Here is a 19,625-nt window from a genome sequence, read left to right on the forward strand (position 1 = left end):
TTTATTTTGTAGGTGCAACAATCTACCCTCCAATCGTTTGAAGTCATTCAGATTATGAGCACCGGCGTACAAAGAACATAATACAGCTTTCAATGTAATCGGTTGAAATGTTAAAAAACAACGTCAACAGAGTTCATTCAACCTTTGTCGCGCGAAATTTGAAATCGGGATTGTTAGTAATCCATGGATCGTGTTGGAGAACAAATCACGGCACACTTTCAAAGAAATAACTAAACAAACAAAACGAACATTTTCCAGAAAAAGCATACAACTCTATTTTCTATACTAATTTTTAATTCGATATAATTAGGAGTTTGCTCAACACGGCTACTTCTCAAATTGTAAGTGCTGTACGATATAATATTCATTTCGGTTTTTTTAGATTAAATATTTAAACTTCTTGTATTCACAAATTTAACGCGAACCTAACGCTACCTTCTGCAATAATTTTTAAATTGATATAATCATAAATTAGTACACCATATCCATTTCATTAAATACGAATGCAGTGTATATAGCCTACGTATGATTAAACTTTCACCTCCATTTTTCTGGACTAAATATTTAATGTTCTCTGAATTTCAAAACTAATCTAAATTTATCTCGCACTCTCCACTAATTTCCAATTTCCTACGAACGCCATTCTGGATCTCAGGTCCATTTTTCCAGGTCCAACGTAGGCGTTGCGGCGTATCAACCCCTACATTTCCGAACGCAGGTTGCGGAAACGGACCAGACAGAATTCGGTGGAACGAAAACTCCCCTATTTATGTGCTGGCCACTGTGTCCGCGGTTTTCGCATACAACCGCAGACGTACCAGCGCATCGTGGAGGGCTGGCCGAATGAACGAACGAGCGGACGAACAAGGGGTGCACCGGGTCTCTCGTCTAAGCGAGGGTGGGTTCTAGCATGCTCGGTGATTCACCGCCGATTCCTATTGATTCTAAACTACGTGGAAACAGCATCGGGCACTGTATCGCAAACTGTCTGGCGTCTGTGCCATTCTATCTCTCTATGTCTCTTTGTGTCTCTGTATCTATCTATGTCTCTCTGTAGCTTCCTCTCTTTCTACATTTCTCTCTCCCTCTCTCATTCTCTCTCTCTCTCTCTCTTTCTCCCTCTCACTGTCTATATATCCCTTTTTTTTTACGTCTCTATTTCTGTTTTTTTCTATGTCCCTCTGTGCCTCTCTATCACTCCGTCTCTCTTGCCAGCGATCATCGGACACGGGGTGTATTAGGGTCGGGGGTTTATTAGCTACGCGTAGCCAGCCAGCCCGTTCAGCTACGCTCGGCGTCGGCGTCCATTGGAAAGAAAAAGATGCGCAGGAACGAGCAAAGTCATAGCGTTACGTTGCGCAGTCGTCGGGAACGTCGACGAACGTTATTGATTGCACGAGCGAGCAAGACGGAAGCAGCGACGGGGGTGAGCGACGGTTGCCGGGGACCAAGGGGCAGGAATATACCTAGTTTCTTAATGCACCCTACTCGACCGTTCGCTACACTTTATGGAAAAAATCACGACCGAGAAACGATACAGATTAGAAATTCCCTTTCCTACCAATCGAGAAGTTAAAGGGGTTGATTCCTTCTACTCTTGCCCTTCGAAACCGGGTTGCTACGTTCCCTGTACTTCCTGTAACGATTCTCCATTCTGCATTGCGAACGTTTTAGTATTATTTCTCAGACTTTCTTTATTATATAATATATATTATTATGTAATACATTAATTTATTTATCCGTATTGAAACATCAGATCGCCTTTCTTTCATTAATTCTTCCTTGTTATGTTTCGTATTACATTCTGTTAGTAAAGTTTTCTATTTGTTATTTCAGTCTATGTAATACAAACGTGTCAGCCTTGCAATGAAGGCTTCGTGCGTAATATGTTAATATTCGTTTCTATTAAGTGAAATATCATCAACAATGTGCCATGAATATTATTCATTTCTTCTAAATCAGGTTAGATTCATTTGTATCAAAAATTAAAGAATGAAAGTAATCGAAGACATAAAAAGAGCTACAATAATCTCGTTTTATTAGGGATATTATTAAGAACGAATATGCAAGAAAGATAGCCTTTTCTGGCAATTAATTTGATACTTTGTTTTGTATGTTTTTGTTACACTTTCGTCGTTATCATTAAAATACATCCAGTTTCGTTTGTTTAAAAGTATAGTTTGGCTAGCTAGTGAAGTAGGACGCGGCATCAAGCTGCTTCATTAACGATTGTCTCGTCTACTCGACATTAAAATTGGGTTATTGTATTTTATATGCGTATAGCTGTCATCTGACCTGTGCTCGTTACACAATACAGTTCAAATGTTCGACTTTACTAAAAAAAATTACTGGAATTATTGATAATTAAATTTGCAAATTTTTAAGTTAAAGTGTTGCCTGTGCTGATAGAACCTCATATTGTTTGACTATGGAACGTGTTTGGATAATAAACAGAATCGAACAGTAATGCCGAAAGTTCGATTAACATCCATTTTATGATATCACTGTACTAAATTTCTCTGTGAATCTTCTCAATCGGCGGGAGCTTGATTAAAGCAAACGAAACCGACATTTGGAAGTAGATAAATCGGCTTCTCCTCTTTATAAGCAAAGAATAAATTCGACAAGGGCTGTACCGTCTTGATACACAACCCCCATCGTGTCCATTTGCAGACAGCCCTTGATAATCCTCGGTTTTAATAGCTAACATCAGAGTCACCGTATAAAATGGCCGATCTCCCCACCCAGGTTTCTGGCTCCACTAAAGCGGTACGCGTCGAATGATTTATGAAACAATGAGGAGTACCATTGAAACGAATCAATGGTATTGAACGACTCGATGTACCAGCGCGGAGAAAGTATACTCGAATCGCTGAAAGGAGCCGATTAAAACGAACACCACCACCCTGCGAAATGACAAAGACCGTTTTGTAACGCACGTACACGCGTATATTTACGCCGCTGCCGGATATATCCGGCCGCGATAGAAGCCCAGCTCCATGGATCTTTTAATCGCGTACTCCAGTTTTCTGAACGCACGTTAGATTGGACCTCTCGATCTCGCATTGTCCTGTGTTGCTCTTTTTCCCTAGATTTAAAAAAGCGTGTCTACCCGACGACAAATCTAGAAATTGCCACCGGAAACTTGCCTGAAACTGGTCACGCGTTTTATTAATCCTTGTACATTCCCTGTTCGAGGATTCAACAGTTTCCTATTCTAGGAAATCTACCATTGTATTGCATTTTAATCCAATTGTTTCGCATTTCTGATTTTTACGTATTGAACGAATGAAATATGTTCTATTCAGTTAGAGATCCTTTATGCTATTATTCATGTAGAAGGTGTATGACGCGTGCGAGGTGCTATTAAAAGTTGTCCTACCATAATTGACAACAACGTTTATATTCCTAAATCTGTCTGTATTTATTAAATCGCTAGAAACTTAAATGTAATATGAGTAAATGCGCTTAGGTCAAAAAAGAATGTTTGCGCCACGGAGCTGAAATAGCTTCGATTGCAAAGGGTTAATAGTAACAAAGTGCATAATAAGAGTTTCAAGAAACAAAGATAATAATCTTTTAAATCGTGAATTAGAGTTTCGGGGAGAATTCTGTTAGTTTTGATTACGTATGCAAAGTAAAGAAAATGTTTAATGAAAATCGTCTGTGTCAACTGTTAGAAGAAAATGTACTAGACGCGTTAGCGCGCCGGAGAACATAAACGATGCTAATGAAGGGTTAACTCTACGGTTCTCCCAGACGGACCTAGATGAAATTTCTTTATTTCAATCGGGTTTGAATAGCATTCGAGAGCCACGTATAATTAGAATCCTCTCTGCTTCGCTTTTTAGCATCCGCTTGAAGAATAATTTTTTATCGGCTTAGCGGAAGCTGGAAGTTTTAATGAGTTCCAAACGGCGGAAAAACGGCGCTTCATTTGCATCAACTTGATAATTCTCGGATGAGTGTCCGTAATACGAATTTTGAAATGGGTTGGAAGAAGGATCCCAGCTGGAACGTGTTCACGGATAATTTTTTTTCACGTCTCTTCACCAAGAGAAATAAGAGAAATCATCTTTCGAGGACTTTCCCCGAATTTTTTTTCCCAACTATAATTGAGTTCTCAAGTTTGCAGACGTTATAGACGGGAGTTACTTCTTCCAACTATTCGATGTTGACTGGTAATTAACATCCTGAAACGTGTTTAATGATAAATTATATTGGAAAGACGTTCCGAAATTATTTTCCCCAATTATAATTTATTTTGCATGATTTTAGACAATGTATTAGTTGACAATTGGCCAATTTACGAAAAGAAATAAAAAGATCATATTTGGAGGATATTTCGAAATGATTTTGCCAATTGTAATTGATTCCTAAGATTGCAGACATTACACTGCAATTACTCGTTTCGATTACCCACTGTTGTTACTCAGCCAACAGGAATGTATTCACAGACAATTTCCCGACTCCTATTACCAAGGAAGATCATTTTTGACGGCCCCCTCCAGCCGTCTTCCCACAACATAATTAATTCCCCAAGTTTAAGGACTTCTGCTTCGGTTATCCAAAGTTGGCTGTTGTCTCCGATGGTCTTATTACGTCCAGGGGAAAAAGATAAAACGTCAAATGTTGACCAAGCAATCACGCGAGAGGAACTTTCCAAACTAAGTCAACATCCTCGGCAACCTGGCGCAAAGTTTGAACCCAAAGTTAGCCCCAATGACATTAGCGCCACTACTTCCCATGTAGATATCTGTCTTCAGAGTCTGCACACACATACACACACTTCGGCCCTATGATTCTTGCCGGTCCATATTGGTCCATAACGCTTCTCAGCTGCTTGCGGCAAGAATCATTAGAGCAGTAAATATTAGGAATCCGAAGTTTCCCCCTCGAACCAGACCGATAATTAGAAAAGTGCCAACTCATGCGCCCGGAAGAAATCGAGCTTGTCCCGCTGCATCGGCACTCTTGCGATTGATTGAACTCGCTTCTGTTGAATTGATTCGCTCCGACGTACGGTGGCTCTCAGAGTCATTCGAACGGCTGCGGAAAGACATCGGTTGCACCTTGCTTTTACGATTATTCGTTTCGTTCGAGCCGAATGCACGGTGAATCCCTTTCATCGGTGAAAAGGATCAAGTGGGAAAAGCATTTTATTGATCTTTATAAAGATTCATCTGAGAATGTCTGCACATTTATTAACTCTCGAAAATTATTAAAGAGCTGCGTATGCAAAAATCAATTGCTCTTTTAAAACGAGATTTGTATCATCTGTGTTTGACGTAATCGTAATTCATTTGGGTTATTAAAAGGAGTATGAGCAACATAATGTAACTCGTCGTTTGGAAAAGCAGAGGAGTGTTTCTACATCGAGCAAGACTGCTGGAACAAAATTAAGACAGCAACTTCTATGTTCAAAATCAAACACCTGATTTTACACATTTTATTTTATATGTATATACAATATGTTCCTTTGCTCTAACTTATTCTGTCCTGCTCAACTATCAAAAATATATAATAGTAAGTGATTTTAGAGGGACACAATTTCATTTTGCACGCTTGAATTTGACTGATCGAGTAGTAGGACTTAAAAATCATTGAAATCCGTGCAGGATTGGTTCAGGGATCAAATAATCCATGCGAGTCCGTCGTTCGAGTAACAATGAGTGTCACACCACACGTCCACACTCGTACACCGCTCGATGACGAATGAATGGTTGAACGATTGAATGATGATATGACAGAATGTACGTACGTTACGTACCTTTCAGGTGTTTCGGGCAGCACACGAACTCAACACCAGAGAACAGTGATATGCCGCAGGGCAGAAGCATCGCGAAGCTCCTCAGGTTCATGTTTCTCTCCCTGCATGTATCCGCTGCGGTCGCGTTCCATCTGAAAAGGAGAATTCATCGGGCGTTCTATACCAAGAAATACCACACGTTCAACGATCCACAAATAAAATAGTTCAGGGGGAGTTCTTATCAAAAGTGCCGTTCGAAAGGCAACGTCACCTCGATTGAATCCTCTTACGGGCGAACTAATTTCACCGCTTCGCGAAACAATCCAAGAAAGTCGATTAAGGCCTCGGTCGATCGATATAAAGTTCTCAAACGCCACGATCCCAGGAACTGTGGCATCGATACTCGGAACGTGCATATAATAATTTCAGGTCTCCTCGGAAAAGATGAAACCAATTCGTGGAATATTCTTCGAGTATCCTTACTCGCTTTGCCCACCGTTATACATTCTTATAACGTTTCTGAGATACGCTGGTTAATATTTGATAATCGTACGATATTCAAAAATAAAAATGTTAAAGATTCTTCGTCAATATTATTTACATTTGGTTTTACCAAAACAAATCAATTCGGTCTGTTTTACAAAAAATGCTTCTAATAAATTTTCCTGCTTATGAAGTGTTTATGAGATGATGTTAAATAGACAGATTTATCCAAAAACCGGTTTTCTATATGTAACAAGTAATATGAAAAAATAAGATTTATTAGATAAATTATTTGTAAAATAGAAGGTAAGACAATTATTCTTGAACGAAGCTAATCCGAATAACATGGAAGTTTACTTTGAGAATATTCGTGTAAGAAATATTCTTAACACCAACCATAAACGTTTCATTTAAATTGAACTTTTAAGACTCTATTCTCTAAAACTCTGTTCAAATTAAACTATGAAGACTTTGTTTAAATTAACTTATGAAGACTCTATTTAAATTAAATTAAATTATGAAGATAATTTAAATATCACAATTTCACATTTTCTGATGGACCGACTTCTTAACGTAGAATATTTTATTTCGGAAGTTCGTAAATGTATATCGGTCTGAAAAGGGTGCAGATATGGTATCGAAGACAATGCGGCAATTCCCGTGCGAATGGATCCAACAGTTAAGGTGTTAAGTCTGGGGCGCAGAGCATCGTTCTCCGTTTTCATTAACTATAAAACACGATCCCATACTTCTGGCAGGTGTAGTGCACGGTTGCACGGGAATCGATAGTTGGCTCGTTGCCTTCGGTGTTCGTTGAAATTCTGTTCCTTACCTGTGAGATTCCCAGCATTTCGTCTGATTGTGGAGGTGGTCGAAGAGGCACCCTTCCGGAACGAGCAACGCGTCGCTTTGGAACGGGCCCTCTGAAATGAAATAGCCGTGAACAGAAACGAGACGAACTTTCCGTGGAAGCGCGCGCCTGCATCGGCAGAATCCGCGAAACGCAAATCGGCTTCGTTCCCAGCACAGAGTTTTGTTTGTCGTATTCGCGGAAAAAGAATTTATAATTCCCTTTCGTTTGCGGCGCGCTTTTGAAGTGATTTCTCTAGCGTTTTGACATGCAGCACGTTTGAATTGTAAACTTCGTATTTCGTTTATTTTTTAATTCTACAAGACCTGTGGAAGTTATATTTTTAGATGTCGATTTTTTTCTGAAACTGTATAATTTTTATACAAAATGAGATAGGATTGGAATATTCGTCGTCTTTTTATTATACCTTTTGAAATGTTTAATAACGTTGGCTTCAATAATGTCGCTAAGCTTGGTAGAATTATTTACGAACGTTCTGCGGGTTGACAAAATAATTCGAAGTCGAGATCTTTTTAGTTGCAGGCCAGCTGTTTTATCGAATTTATGTGAACTGTTTTATGACGTTGTTATTATTATTATCATTATTCATTGAACGAATTGTCGTCCTTTAAGGTACAATGTAAACGAATATTTCTAAGTACCTACGGCATATAATTAGAAGTACGTAAACAAAAAAGAAAATGAAGTTAAGAAGTTAATTGGATTATCGAAATATAGCGGATTGAGATCATTTTTGTGAATTTCGTGGACACCCTGTAGATCGTAAAAACATTTTAAAGTGATGAAATATCTTGATGGTGGCGCGTTCGAGGGTGCTTTAGCCGAAGCGATGCGACCGATTGCAACTAATTAGGTAATCGGTAGGCACGAAGTTTTATCGATTCCGAGAGTTCTATAAATTTCAGGGACACCCTGTAGATACGTGTGTCTCTACTCAACCCCTTAATACGAGCTCTCTGCCGCTATACGCGGCACTCGACAACCCGAAGAATCAATACGGCAGAAACTGCAAATCAGAGTCACTCTGCTGGGATTGAACGTAAACTCGTAAAAGATTCTAAGGTGGCGGTCACGATCGGATTATGGAAAGGGTCTTTCCACCGACTTTCCAGCATCGTCTAATAATTTCCAATTTTCACCACACGTTCCACAAACACATCGGGAAATATTAAACTTATTTTCCTGCTAATAGAAAACGTTTCCTCTTCAACGATTTTCATGAATTTTTCTTGACGTAAAGCGTTCGATTAATGTAATGAATACAATCTCGAAGACTATAATACATGTCCGATTTCTTTGAAATTTGTACAATTCATTCTAGATACTGCCAGCCTTCGTTGATAGTAAAATTATATTTTTATGTCGACTTTATTATACTCTTGTATCAAAATATTATGAACACTACGGTCTTCACATTTTTATTTCGGGCGAAGTAAAACCTAGGCTCGTTAAAAGTGTATTAGAGAAATTGCTAAACAGGGCGAAAAGATGAGTAAACATAGTATGTATATAGGGGAAATTATGATACTGAATTTACCGTATAACATAATAAAACATAATAAAAAAAATTCACGAGAGGTTACTGACGGAGTGAAAATAGCCCCTAAAAGATTAAATGCAGCAAAGGGACGAACAAACGCCATTACACAATAATACATCTATAAAAACATATTGCAACCATTGTAGGCCCTGTACATTCATACGGTGGGGCAGTTAAACGGCGAAATCCGGATTATCGCATATTCTTTTTTTATACGTGCCGCTCATATCATAGCACGCGATATTTGAAAAATTGTATATGGATAAGAGTAATGTTGAAATATCGCTGCCAGTAAACGCAGTATTTAAAAAAGCTGTACCGCGAAAACCGTATTTGCCTGCATTTTTCGGTGATTTTAATTTGTCACAACCTGAATTTCCACCAGGGGAAAAAACACGGAGGAATTACTTAGCGCGTGCTTCGCTAATTGCAATGTTCCAGATTCTATCTGAATTTTTATACGGCTGCGCCCGCAGGGATTAAAAGGCCCGTTTCCATTGAATATTTCGAGAATTGATGGAGATTTTCGCATCCCGATGTTCGATTTTTGTCAAGGAAAATGTTACAACGCCTGTCTCATTAAATATTTGTGCCACAAATCTCCCTTGTTCAATACAGTTTTGCTCTTCTGTTTGGTTATTCTCTGATAATCGTTAGTGGAACACGATTCTGGAAATTTATGGCAAGAATTACTAAGGTAAATTTAACACTTGGACTACTACGGTTAAGAATATAAATATTGCTCTTTGACTATGTGGTATTTCACAATTAAATAAATAAAATCAGACAAACTTATCTATCTAACTCTTAATTCTTACACTTTTTATATAACACAGTTATACAATAATTACAAACACACTACAAATAATTTTTGTAACATCTACGCAAATGATTTGAATATACATTTAATCAAATGGATCGTCAAATAAATCGTATGGCCAACAAAATAATTTTAAACTTATTTAAACTGATATTAGGTTTGTGCTGTTAAAGAACGGATCTTTTCTTTATCATTTTATCGATTTAAGACCATGGAACAAGTTAAGTTCGCAAAATGAAGAATAAGAGTCATATTTTGATTTTTCCAACGAACAAATTATTGAAGTAAAATATTCCATGCGCTAGCGCGAAAGAAAGTGCTGTGAAAAGATGCAGCGGAATATTGAAGAGACCGCGCCATGAAAAAGGTAGTTAGAGATCTCGCGGTCCTTAAAAGTGAAATAAACGTAGACCTCGGCCGCGATACGGCAATGGCTGATTATCGAATGGCGTCGATGACGCTGTTAAACCGCCATTCGATGGATGTACAGAATGGTTTACCCTCGTTAAAGTGCACGATCGTAGCTCGTGTTGCGCGCAAACGGTTCAAATATACTCTTAATTAGGACGGTGAATGGCCGATGCTAAAAAAGTTGATACGTTTACCGTTCATTCAATACAGGCGCGAATTTCAGTTTGTGTTCCTCGGAACTGGGAATCGCGCAATTCGAACGCGAAATAACCGGTCCGCGATACCCCGCGCGCAAAATTACAAGCTTTCGTTTTCAAGACTCCACGCCGGTTTTATTTTCCCGTGTAATTTCATTGATTAGCCCGCTGAAGGATTTCTCGTGGAAATACTTTCGTGATCACAAAGTGCGAAGTCCGAAATGTGCAGATTCCAGAGAGATTTAAAAACGATTCACGATCCAAGCAAATGTTGTTCGTTTTAATTCGTTCGTTGTAGTTTAAAAAGATGTTTAATACTGAATGAAATCTGTTGTCCAAGAGAATAATTTCATCCTGGAGTAGGAGTCAAGAAACAAGTGTCTAAGTGTCAAGAAATATTTAAAAGTTATACACAACGTTGAACATTGTTTAGTTATGATTCAAATTATTTCTACGTTTTCGTTGTAGCTTGAGGCTACCAACTTTCAACATCGAATAAATCTCCACAGAAATGTGCCATTTTAAGATACATATTTTAATTGTTATAATACATAGAAATGTGTGCTTCGACAAAGTCATTGCGACTCAAAGATGAAAGCGTTCAACAAATTCTCTAGGATAAAAGAATAAATTAGACGCAAAAGATACTTCGCTTTTGTAATTGTGGATAATGACGACAGTAATAGCAATTCTAATCTACATGTATAAATTATCTACAATTCATGAAAAAGTACATTTTAATAAATGTATTCTGGATTAACGTGAGAAATATTCAATGCTGAATAAAATCTGCAGTGTGCAGGAATAATTTAGATCAAGAAAGTACTTCGCTTCTGTAGTTGTGAAATAGAACATCTGAAATATGCAATTTTTAGTTAAACGCGTAAAATACCCGCGATTTATGGAAATGTGCGGTTTCATAAATTCATTGCGGTTTGGTGCCACAAATTTTTAACGCCGAATAAAGTCTGCAGTATGAAGGAATAGTTTAGAATAATTTTGTCGTCTGTACGTACCGAGACATCTGTACGGCTTGACCCAACGAGACAATTTGCATTTGGTTCTTGCAGGCTTGCACCACCCGCTGACTCTTACGTAGTGCGAAGACTCAACAATGTTGGTGATGTCTCTCTTAGGGTAAGCCTGAAATATAACGAATTATAGCAACTGTGTCACATTAATTGGAAAATATATTTGGCAAGACAAGAATTTTACGACAGATAACGGGACACGCTTTTTTCCAAAAATACACATGCACGTTGCTCAATTGTCATAGTGATATCTTTGACAAAATGCTTATACCTAGTTCAATTTCATAAAGATAGCAAGCTACGTATTTCTTATGACTTTTCTAGCTTCTGCGAGATTCTAATTGGAGTACTCGCTAATTCTTTTTCGCTTGACATCGTCGGAGATAATTAAATTGCTTCGACAAGCGCGCGGAATAATGAAAGGAAAAGATAGCTTTTTGTTCGTGATTTCGACACGGTGTTCTTATTTATGCTAGCGGAAAATAAGTTCACGCATAATTTATTTCGTTTGAATAATTGCTGTAATTGAATCACCTCTCATGCCAATAAAATTCGTAGTTCCGTGAACCATCCGCGCACTGAAAACTGCATTATTGCCTTTTAAGCTAATTTATGCTGCTCTCCGCCATCATTAATTTATTTACCACTACTACGGCTGATACTACTAGTTGAATATATTCGAAGATCGAATCATAACTATTGAATTACAGATTTTTATGCATCCGCGTGTAGTTGTTTTTTCATACACGGCATTGCCGCTATAAAATGCAGAGCTGCTAATGCATGCATCAATACAGAAACGTGAACATCTGAGTCTAATTTGTATTAACGATTTTAAGCCAATTCTTACAAAGTCATTAAATTTAACAGTTATTAATGCATTAATATGGAAAAAGAAGAATATTTACGTCCAGTAAAATTTTCAATCCAAATTTCAAGCTAAACCTACAGAGGTCTAAAAGTGACTAGCAAGAATTGCCTTATAAGAATTACAAAATATAATTTATTTGAATTTTTCTTCTAATTACAATTTTTATACAAAATTTTTTAATGGAAACAGCTTTACCACTTCAATAATTATGAAATACAAAATGTGAAGAAACGGGTCATTTGACCGGCGGTGGAAGGTTTATTGTTAAGTAAGTAAAAACAAATAAATAGGATTACATTTGGAACGTTGTATAGAATATTCTAGCTGTGCTTGAAATTTAAAAAGCAAATTTTTAAATTTGCGATGTTCAAAAAATTTTTAAATACCCCGAAAAGTGGCAAACTAGTAGATAAGATATGTCAACTAAGTACAGCAGAATAGTGGCAGCGGCAGTAGCAGTAGTGAGTAGTAATAAATAGTGAAAATAATAAAACAATTTGCATATAGTTTTCATATTTTTTACACATATTTTTCATATTTCTGAATGCATTTTACCATTCACAATTTTTAATCATAGGAATAAAAAACATTTGTCCGTTCTAGTATAAAATATCGTCGATGATGATTAAACAGAGAATTTGAAACTATGTTTCAAAATATTTGTAAATAGTGCATGAGGATTTATTACAATTTATCGTATACGTGTGACAGTCCTAGTTAACCGATGGATTATCGGCGACAAAATGGCGTGCAATACGTGCAGAAGGAGAACGCGGGTTCGTGTTCGATTAAGGACTTTTTACGGACCGGTTGCGTGGCCGTGCCCATTGGAAACGAACGACGCGACGTGATCGTGGGAGGTTCGACGGACGCCCTTTTCCAAGGACGAAATACATTATGCTCACCTTCTTGCAGTATTCGAGGATGTCGAGTTTGTCCGTCATGCAGCTCTTGGTGTCGGCGGACGAAACCCAGCGGCCCTGTTCGCCCATGTGCTGCGCCAGATACACGTCGCCGGCCTCGCATAATGTCGCAACCTTCGCAAAGTGTTTTCGCATAAAAAGAAGCAGAGAGTCACCCCTTTCGCTGTCACACAGACTGATCTCCCCCGCGAAATAAACGGGAGACGCCGCACCGCGTTGCGACGCGGATACTCCGCCTCTTCTCTCTCTCTCTCTCTCTCTCTCTCTCTCTCTCTCTCTCTCTCCAGCTTCAACACGCGATAAATCTTAAAACGCGGAGAAAACTTTGCGAACGCACGCGCGAACGACCTTTTCAAACCGGGCTGCACGGTCTGAATACAAAAATTCCCCCGGTTATCTTTGCCAGCACGAGGGAGAAATGCTTGTCCGGGAACGTTCCCGGCACCTGGCACGCGAAAATCTTCGGGATTCTTGTCTGCGGACGAGGATATAGGGGTGGAACGGTTCTCCAGACGGTTCAGCCACCCCTAAATGCCCAGGCCGAGTCTTAGATGGGACAGCCGGCTCTTGGATGAACGATGATTCGAGCGGAGTCGGCAGAAATGCTTTTATATAGACTCTAAAACTAAATAATACTTTTGACACGTTATTTACTGGTCACTAGTTCATGTTTCTTGAGAATTTACGCTTCACAGTGGAATTTGAATAGTAGCTAAACCGGAGATTTCATGAATTTATGCTACAATCTTCGTAATTCTTGTTTATAGTACAACTACTGGAAACTCGAATATATAACTTGCGAGATAATAATGCTCTAAATAAACTATATAATTTATCCACTGATCTCTTGCTTCAATAATCTATTAGATATGAATGTTATTCATTTCTCCTAATTCGAAATACTCCGTTACCAGAATCCAGGAATAGAAGTAAACAAAGATGAAATAAATCAAGATTGTCTCGTCCTAGTAACAAAATTATTAAGAACAGAGAAGAGCTGATCAACGTAACTATTAACCCTGACCTAACCGTGATCGAGTTTCATTCGTTACGTGTTCTAAGAATTAGATGAAAAAGAATACAAAAAGAGAATCAAGAATTTAAGAAAAATAAGAATTTACATTAATAGCATGTTATATTATCAGGAAACGTGACTATTCTGTTCAAGAAGAAGCAGTAAAGTAAATATAAATGAAGAAAATATTTCGCCCGCTGAATTTTAAAAGATATTTAATAGAACAAAAAATTCTAATCTTGAAAGTACGACAATTACCAGCAGTCTTGTCAGAAAGTAAAGACTTAATGGACTATTATTAGAACATCGCAATTAAAAATAAACAAGCCCCAAATCACCAATATTTCCAAAGTTGCTTTCCGTGGGCGCAATGTATGATCGATTGGAAAAAGCGGAAGTAGGAAAAGACGATCGATCGTTTTAGAAGTCGATACGTAGACCGGGGTGTTGCGCGAACGAATGTTGCAAGAAACGAAACCGTGACTGTATATGCATATTCATTCGCGGAACTGCATAATGTCTGTTTCACTTTCTTCCCTCATAGCTAAAAACGGCCATAATTCATTTGACTTAATTACACACGTTTCAATATTACTCGAACATCATTTCCTGCTCCAATTTCGTCCTTGAAAAACCAATTATGTCTGCTCGAGGAGCTCCCTCTCTTCCCCTCAAATAATTTTCCTGTATCCACTGTGCTGTTTACTCGGCTCTATCATCGTTTCGCTATTGAATCGGCCGCATGTTTTATGCATAAATCGACTCTCCATTGAACCATTACCGATGTATTAAGAAACATCGCGTCAACGTTCTACAAAAGCCGCGATAAAATCGAGGTCGGGCCCAATCCGAGTCGAGCCGGAGGCTCGTTACTGGTCTCTCTCGTTCAGTCACACAGAGAAAGAAGGAAAGATAGAGAAAGGGAGAGAGAGAGAGAGAGAGAGAGAGAGAAAAGAGAGTAGAAAGAAGAAAATTAGCTGACGAATCGATGCGAGATTGAAGCCACGAACGGAAACAATTTGAGACACGTCTTCGTCGTCTACAAGCTGTGATCGAAAGAAACTGGACTCTAACGAAATCTCTCAGCTATGCAGAGCAATTTTTAAGACAGAACCTGTATACACTCTATTAATCTGTGTGAAGTCATCTTGCACGAAGTTCTTTAAAAATTATTCATAAATGTCCGTCAAATGGAAAGATTCATCAAACAAGCGTCTGCTGCAGAGTTGGGCATTATTCGAATCGTTTCGAATAAATATTTATTTACAGTAATTATCCGATGGAATACTTTTTAGTCAAATGTTTAATTCGTCATAAATTATTCTACCTGCTTATTCGAGTAATTTCTTATTCGAACAAAGATCATAAAATTATTTGAATAATAATGCAAATAATTGTTAACTGTGTTTATTTTTTCCGCAATTCCATAATATATTCAATACGGTCGCACATTGATTTGACAGTGACGAATAAAATTTTATTCGTTAATCTTTATCTCTTGTCCATCATCCGAATAATATTTTGCCCAACTTGGGCCTGCATTCGACGCGAATTCCTTTTTCTGCGTCAGACTTTTACAGAATCTGCCTTTGAAGTAAGATTCCACTTCTGTGAAGAACAAAAAGATACGGAGTATAGAAGATCGCAGCGTTTTGAATGCTCTGTGGCATATCTTTGAAGTACGACAAAAGACTTCGCGTTTTTATCCTTTGTTTTCTCAAATCTGTTGTCACTTGTGAAAATTCTGATTGACATGATTTTGTCAAAATGTTCGCGACACACTTTAGAATGTTCGCATCTGGATGAAATTTAGCAAACTGATAATCAGAAGCATGTAAACTTGATCTGCAGAGCCATTAAATTTTACATAATACCGATTCAGAAGAATACGTTCAATTCAATACTCATTTTTGATTTTCTTGTATCCATTCGAAATTGTTTATATAATAGCAAGTGTCGCAGCTCGATCAAATTTGTCGAACCAATGGCCGTTAAACTCTACCCGATCTCATTGCCGAAAAAATTGATAGAGTCCCATTTCATTTCGATCGCAAGTTGCTTCTCGAATCAAAAAAACCACAGAATCATGTTTCAATGAAATCCTTGTAGCAAACGTTGAGACAGTGGCAGCACAATAAACTTTAGCGTTTAGAAAACGGTATATAGAATTGACCTGTAAAGTATAATACTTAAATATTATGCGATCCCATTGTCGACAAACATTTTTTTTCCAGTTTCATCTTTACATAGCGGAAGGTGAAGAGTAAAGAGAGTAAGATCGCGGTGCGGCATCCGGGGGCTCGATGACATTCGTAAGAAAAAGAAAACGTGCACTCTCGAGTGGTACTCACCTGCGGCTCTGATCTTCCTCCGGCTGGTGCCAACTCGAGCCTCTCCGACACCGCCTGCAATGCAGAAAACACCACGGTGAAATTCAGCACGCGTGAAACAGTACGCCCCGCGACGACGCAGCGCGAACGCAACCCGAGAGGCGAGTTTTCTGCCGGCGCGGCATCTCTCGTTGATACATACTCTCCCTTGAAATTTTTCTCGCGTTCTTCTGTCAATTTCATTCGAGGAAATCCGGTAAAGCTGACTCTGCGCGGCGGAAGCACGCGTCGAGAGACTCGTCGAGACAGATTACGCGGATTCTTAGCGGAGTGCTGCCAAATGCGAATGAACACTTGAATCGAACCCCGTGAATTAATTTTCTAGTGTTGGTTTCATAAAATGATACTTCGGACTTACGTTCTCGAAAAGTGAAGTACGAAGACGCGTACAGGTCTTTATTAACGTTTCCGGAAATTATCCTACAGATTGTGAAAATAGTTATGGCAATGTTTCTATACTATTTTTTCTGCATTTATAAAAAATAACTTACCGATGCAATTTTTATTTCGCAGGAAGATTTGCAGTATAGTTAAACAAATTTCGCATTTTCAACTTATAAAGCGATCTTTCAGTTCGAAAAATAGCTGAATGGGTTAGAATTATAGTGGCGAAAGGCAGGTTTCCCAATTGTAAAAGATAAGTCAAGATTTTCCATGCAAAAATAATCGAGGAACGAAAACCATTACGTAATAAACGAAAAATGTAACGAATGTACTACATTTTAATTTGGGTGGTCTTTGAATATTTGGCATAATATACATTTTGTCTTCGCAGAATAAATCATTCCCAGTCGTCATAAACTGGGTCAACGTTGTCCATATAAAAATGGTGAACGAAAAACCCGGCAGCTTTTTAACAATGTTTCCGTAACACTTTTAAAGTGCACATGCGACTTTTGGCATCCGAAATATGTTCAGAGGAACGTGGATTTGCATAAAAATATGCAGGCCGGTAATCGGAGCAGAAATTATTTGCAGTGACTCGCGAGTTTCGCGGCGGTCCAATGCGAGTAAGGGTTAAATAAACTAATTTGCATTAACAGATACCGGAGGCTACGTTGGCGAGTTTATGGACTTAACGACTACAAGTTAAGAGGCTATTAATATATTCGTTTTAGCTCGGTAGCAAATTACATTTGTCTTTCCGGTTTATTTAATCGTTCCGCCCGGTACTGGCAATTGTAACGTTCATGGTTCGTAAATTACGTACTGCAATTTCTTTCATAAAATCGCTTCTTTGCGGGAAAAAATATCGTAAAGATGAAATCGTATTTCTAGATGAACGATGCGTGGTCGTTGGAGGAGCCTACAAAATTTCTGCTCGACAAGTCTTGCTAATAGAAGAATGCGAATACTTTCGGAATGAACCACGAATTCTGCTCTATATTTTCTCTCTGAATGAATCGAGTTTCCTTAATTTTTCTCGTCTACATAAACGGGTACTTCCCTGAAATCAACAAATGTTATTCTGTCACAGAAGTGGACTGAATTCGTTACATTATTTCCAAGTTCATCGAATCATTAAATTTATGGATCTTTATTTATTTTATCTACCTTTATTTAATTTCCGTTTGTTAGAACTGATGTAGAAAACTGTATTCAGTAAACTCCGTTCAAATAAAATTCTAATATTGGTAAACAATTCTAAATGTTTAACAAAATTTTCCCTACGTCCCTATCGATACCACCTTACAGAGTAAAGTTTCCCCTTCTCAATGATATATCAAAAGTTGATTCGCGAGTTTTCGTCACGATTTTACCGTACTTCAAATAAAAACTGTGCCAGAAGCAAGCAACTCCGGCTTCTCCTTCCATTTTATAATAAGAACAGAGTCCTTGGGGAAACTAAATTGAAGGACGTTAAAGTAGACACTTCACCCTTTGAAATGCATGGAGGTAGAATATTTTCAAATTTGTTAGCCCAAGTTACAGAAGTTCTAAAATCGACAGTATTCTTTTAGTCGTAATTCACGACTTTTTAATTTTGTGAAATATTTCCGTTTAATGAATCTTTTGGACAGAGTAAGTTCAAGGTCTTCCAAATAAAGATTTCATCCTTCAAAACGAGCACAAGCTAGAATATTTGCACATCTTTTTAGCCAGATTTACAGGATTTAAAAAATCAACAGTATTTTACTTTATGCAAAATCTTGCACGTCGAATAGATTATTTATACTTGTCTTGCATAATTTCGATGAGTTCTAAATTTAATAAGTTCTAAATATTGTTTAATAAGTTCTAAATATTATTTAATACGTTCTAAATATTATATAATACAATCTAAATAAGTTCCATCTACGTATTTTTGTCATAAACGCATAAAATCCACTGTCCAGTCTTAATTGATAACTCTTTAATTTCGCGGAATATTAATCTTCATCTAATAAGGTTTTGGGGCAAAATGTGTACGATGACTCGTAATCGGTGTATTGACCCTTTAAAATGAGCACACGTGGATTGCTGTAAGATTCTTTTAGCCTAGCGTACAGGAGCTGAGAGATCGACGATATTTCTCGGTAAATAATTCACGAGCCTTTAGTTCCATGGAGCGGAGTACAAACCTAATATAAAATTCCGTCGAGCAGAAATCAATTGCATCACATCGGGGAAGTAAGTTGGCTTACGAAACAAATTTCTGGTGCGGGTTGCACCGCGAACAGAGGGTAGCTGGGCCAAATAAAGTGCGACTCGAAGCAAAATACATACTGCGAGAGGCGATCATCGAGCTGCCGGCAATTCCGGGGGCTCTTTTCGTTTTCAATTTCCTCGAACGCAGTTCCGATTCCGAGCCCGGATGAGATCTCCGTTGACTTGCCAAAAACATAGCTCAGCGAAAACAATTAACGATCTCTCGGGGTAAACGCCGTTCAATCCCACTTTCCCCATTTTACCAGAGTTCGGGGAGCCGTTTTAACGGTGCTCCGAAGCAATCTATCGAACTTTCGAACAACGTCGGCCGATATAACGCGAGATATTCAGCAGAGAGAGGGAGGGAGCGAGAGAGAGGGGGGGGGGGGGGGGGGGGGGGAGGGAGAGAGAGAGAGAGCAAGCTGCCTCGGAACAAGTAACACAAGGGAATTAGATTCCGGGCGTAATCGGTCGGCGAGCGCGCACGCGGCTGGCTCTATCGCTGATTTAGTCATCTCGGCTCGGCTAATGACATATTAACGGGCTATTGAGCGCGGATAGAGAGGGTTCGATGGAACATCCACGGACAATCTGCTCGACTGGGAGAAACCTCCGGAAAACCAGCCTCCCTATCTTGTCTTCGGAAAATGCTTCGGTAAATTTTGCTTCGTTGTGCCTATCGTTTCTTCTCAAACG

General features: G+C 38.5%; 1 protein-coding gene across 5 annotated transcripts in view; it reads right to left on the minus strand.

Annotated features, from left to right (window-relative positions):
- Positions 1–19,625, minus strand: part of Appl (amyloid-beta-like protein) — a 47,687-nt gene that overhangs the window by 9,730 nt on the left and 18,332 nt on the right. For all 5 annotated transcript variants that reach the window (XR_013494328.1, XR_013494327.1, XM_078184000.1 and 2 more), the window contains exons 2-6: positions 16,263–16,316; positions 12,879–13,010; positions 11,088–11,214; positions 7,065–7,155; positions 5,771–5,901 (exon numbers count right to left, since the gene is read on the minus strand). Coding sequence is in view for 3 of the 5 variants with exons in the window: in XM_078184000.1 (XP_078040126.1) it covers positions 5,771–5,901; positions 7,065–7,155; positions 11,088–11,214; positions 12,879–13,010; positions 16,263–16,316 (535 nt within the window). In the remaining 2 variants the exon portion in view is untranslated. The remainder of the gene's footprint in view (positions 1–5,770; positions 5,902–7,064; positions 7,156–11,087; positions 11,215–12,878; positions 13,011–16,262; positions 16,317–19,625) is intronic.

This window comes from Augochlora pura, chromosome 6, assembly GCF_028453695.1.
Source record: "Augochlora pura isolate Apur16 chromosome 6, APUR_v2.2.1, whole genome shotgun sequence".
NCBI classification, from domain to species: domain Eukaryota; kingdom Metazoa; phylum Arthropoda; class Insecta; order Hymenoptera; family Halictidae; genus Augochlora; species Augochlora pura.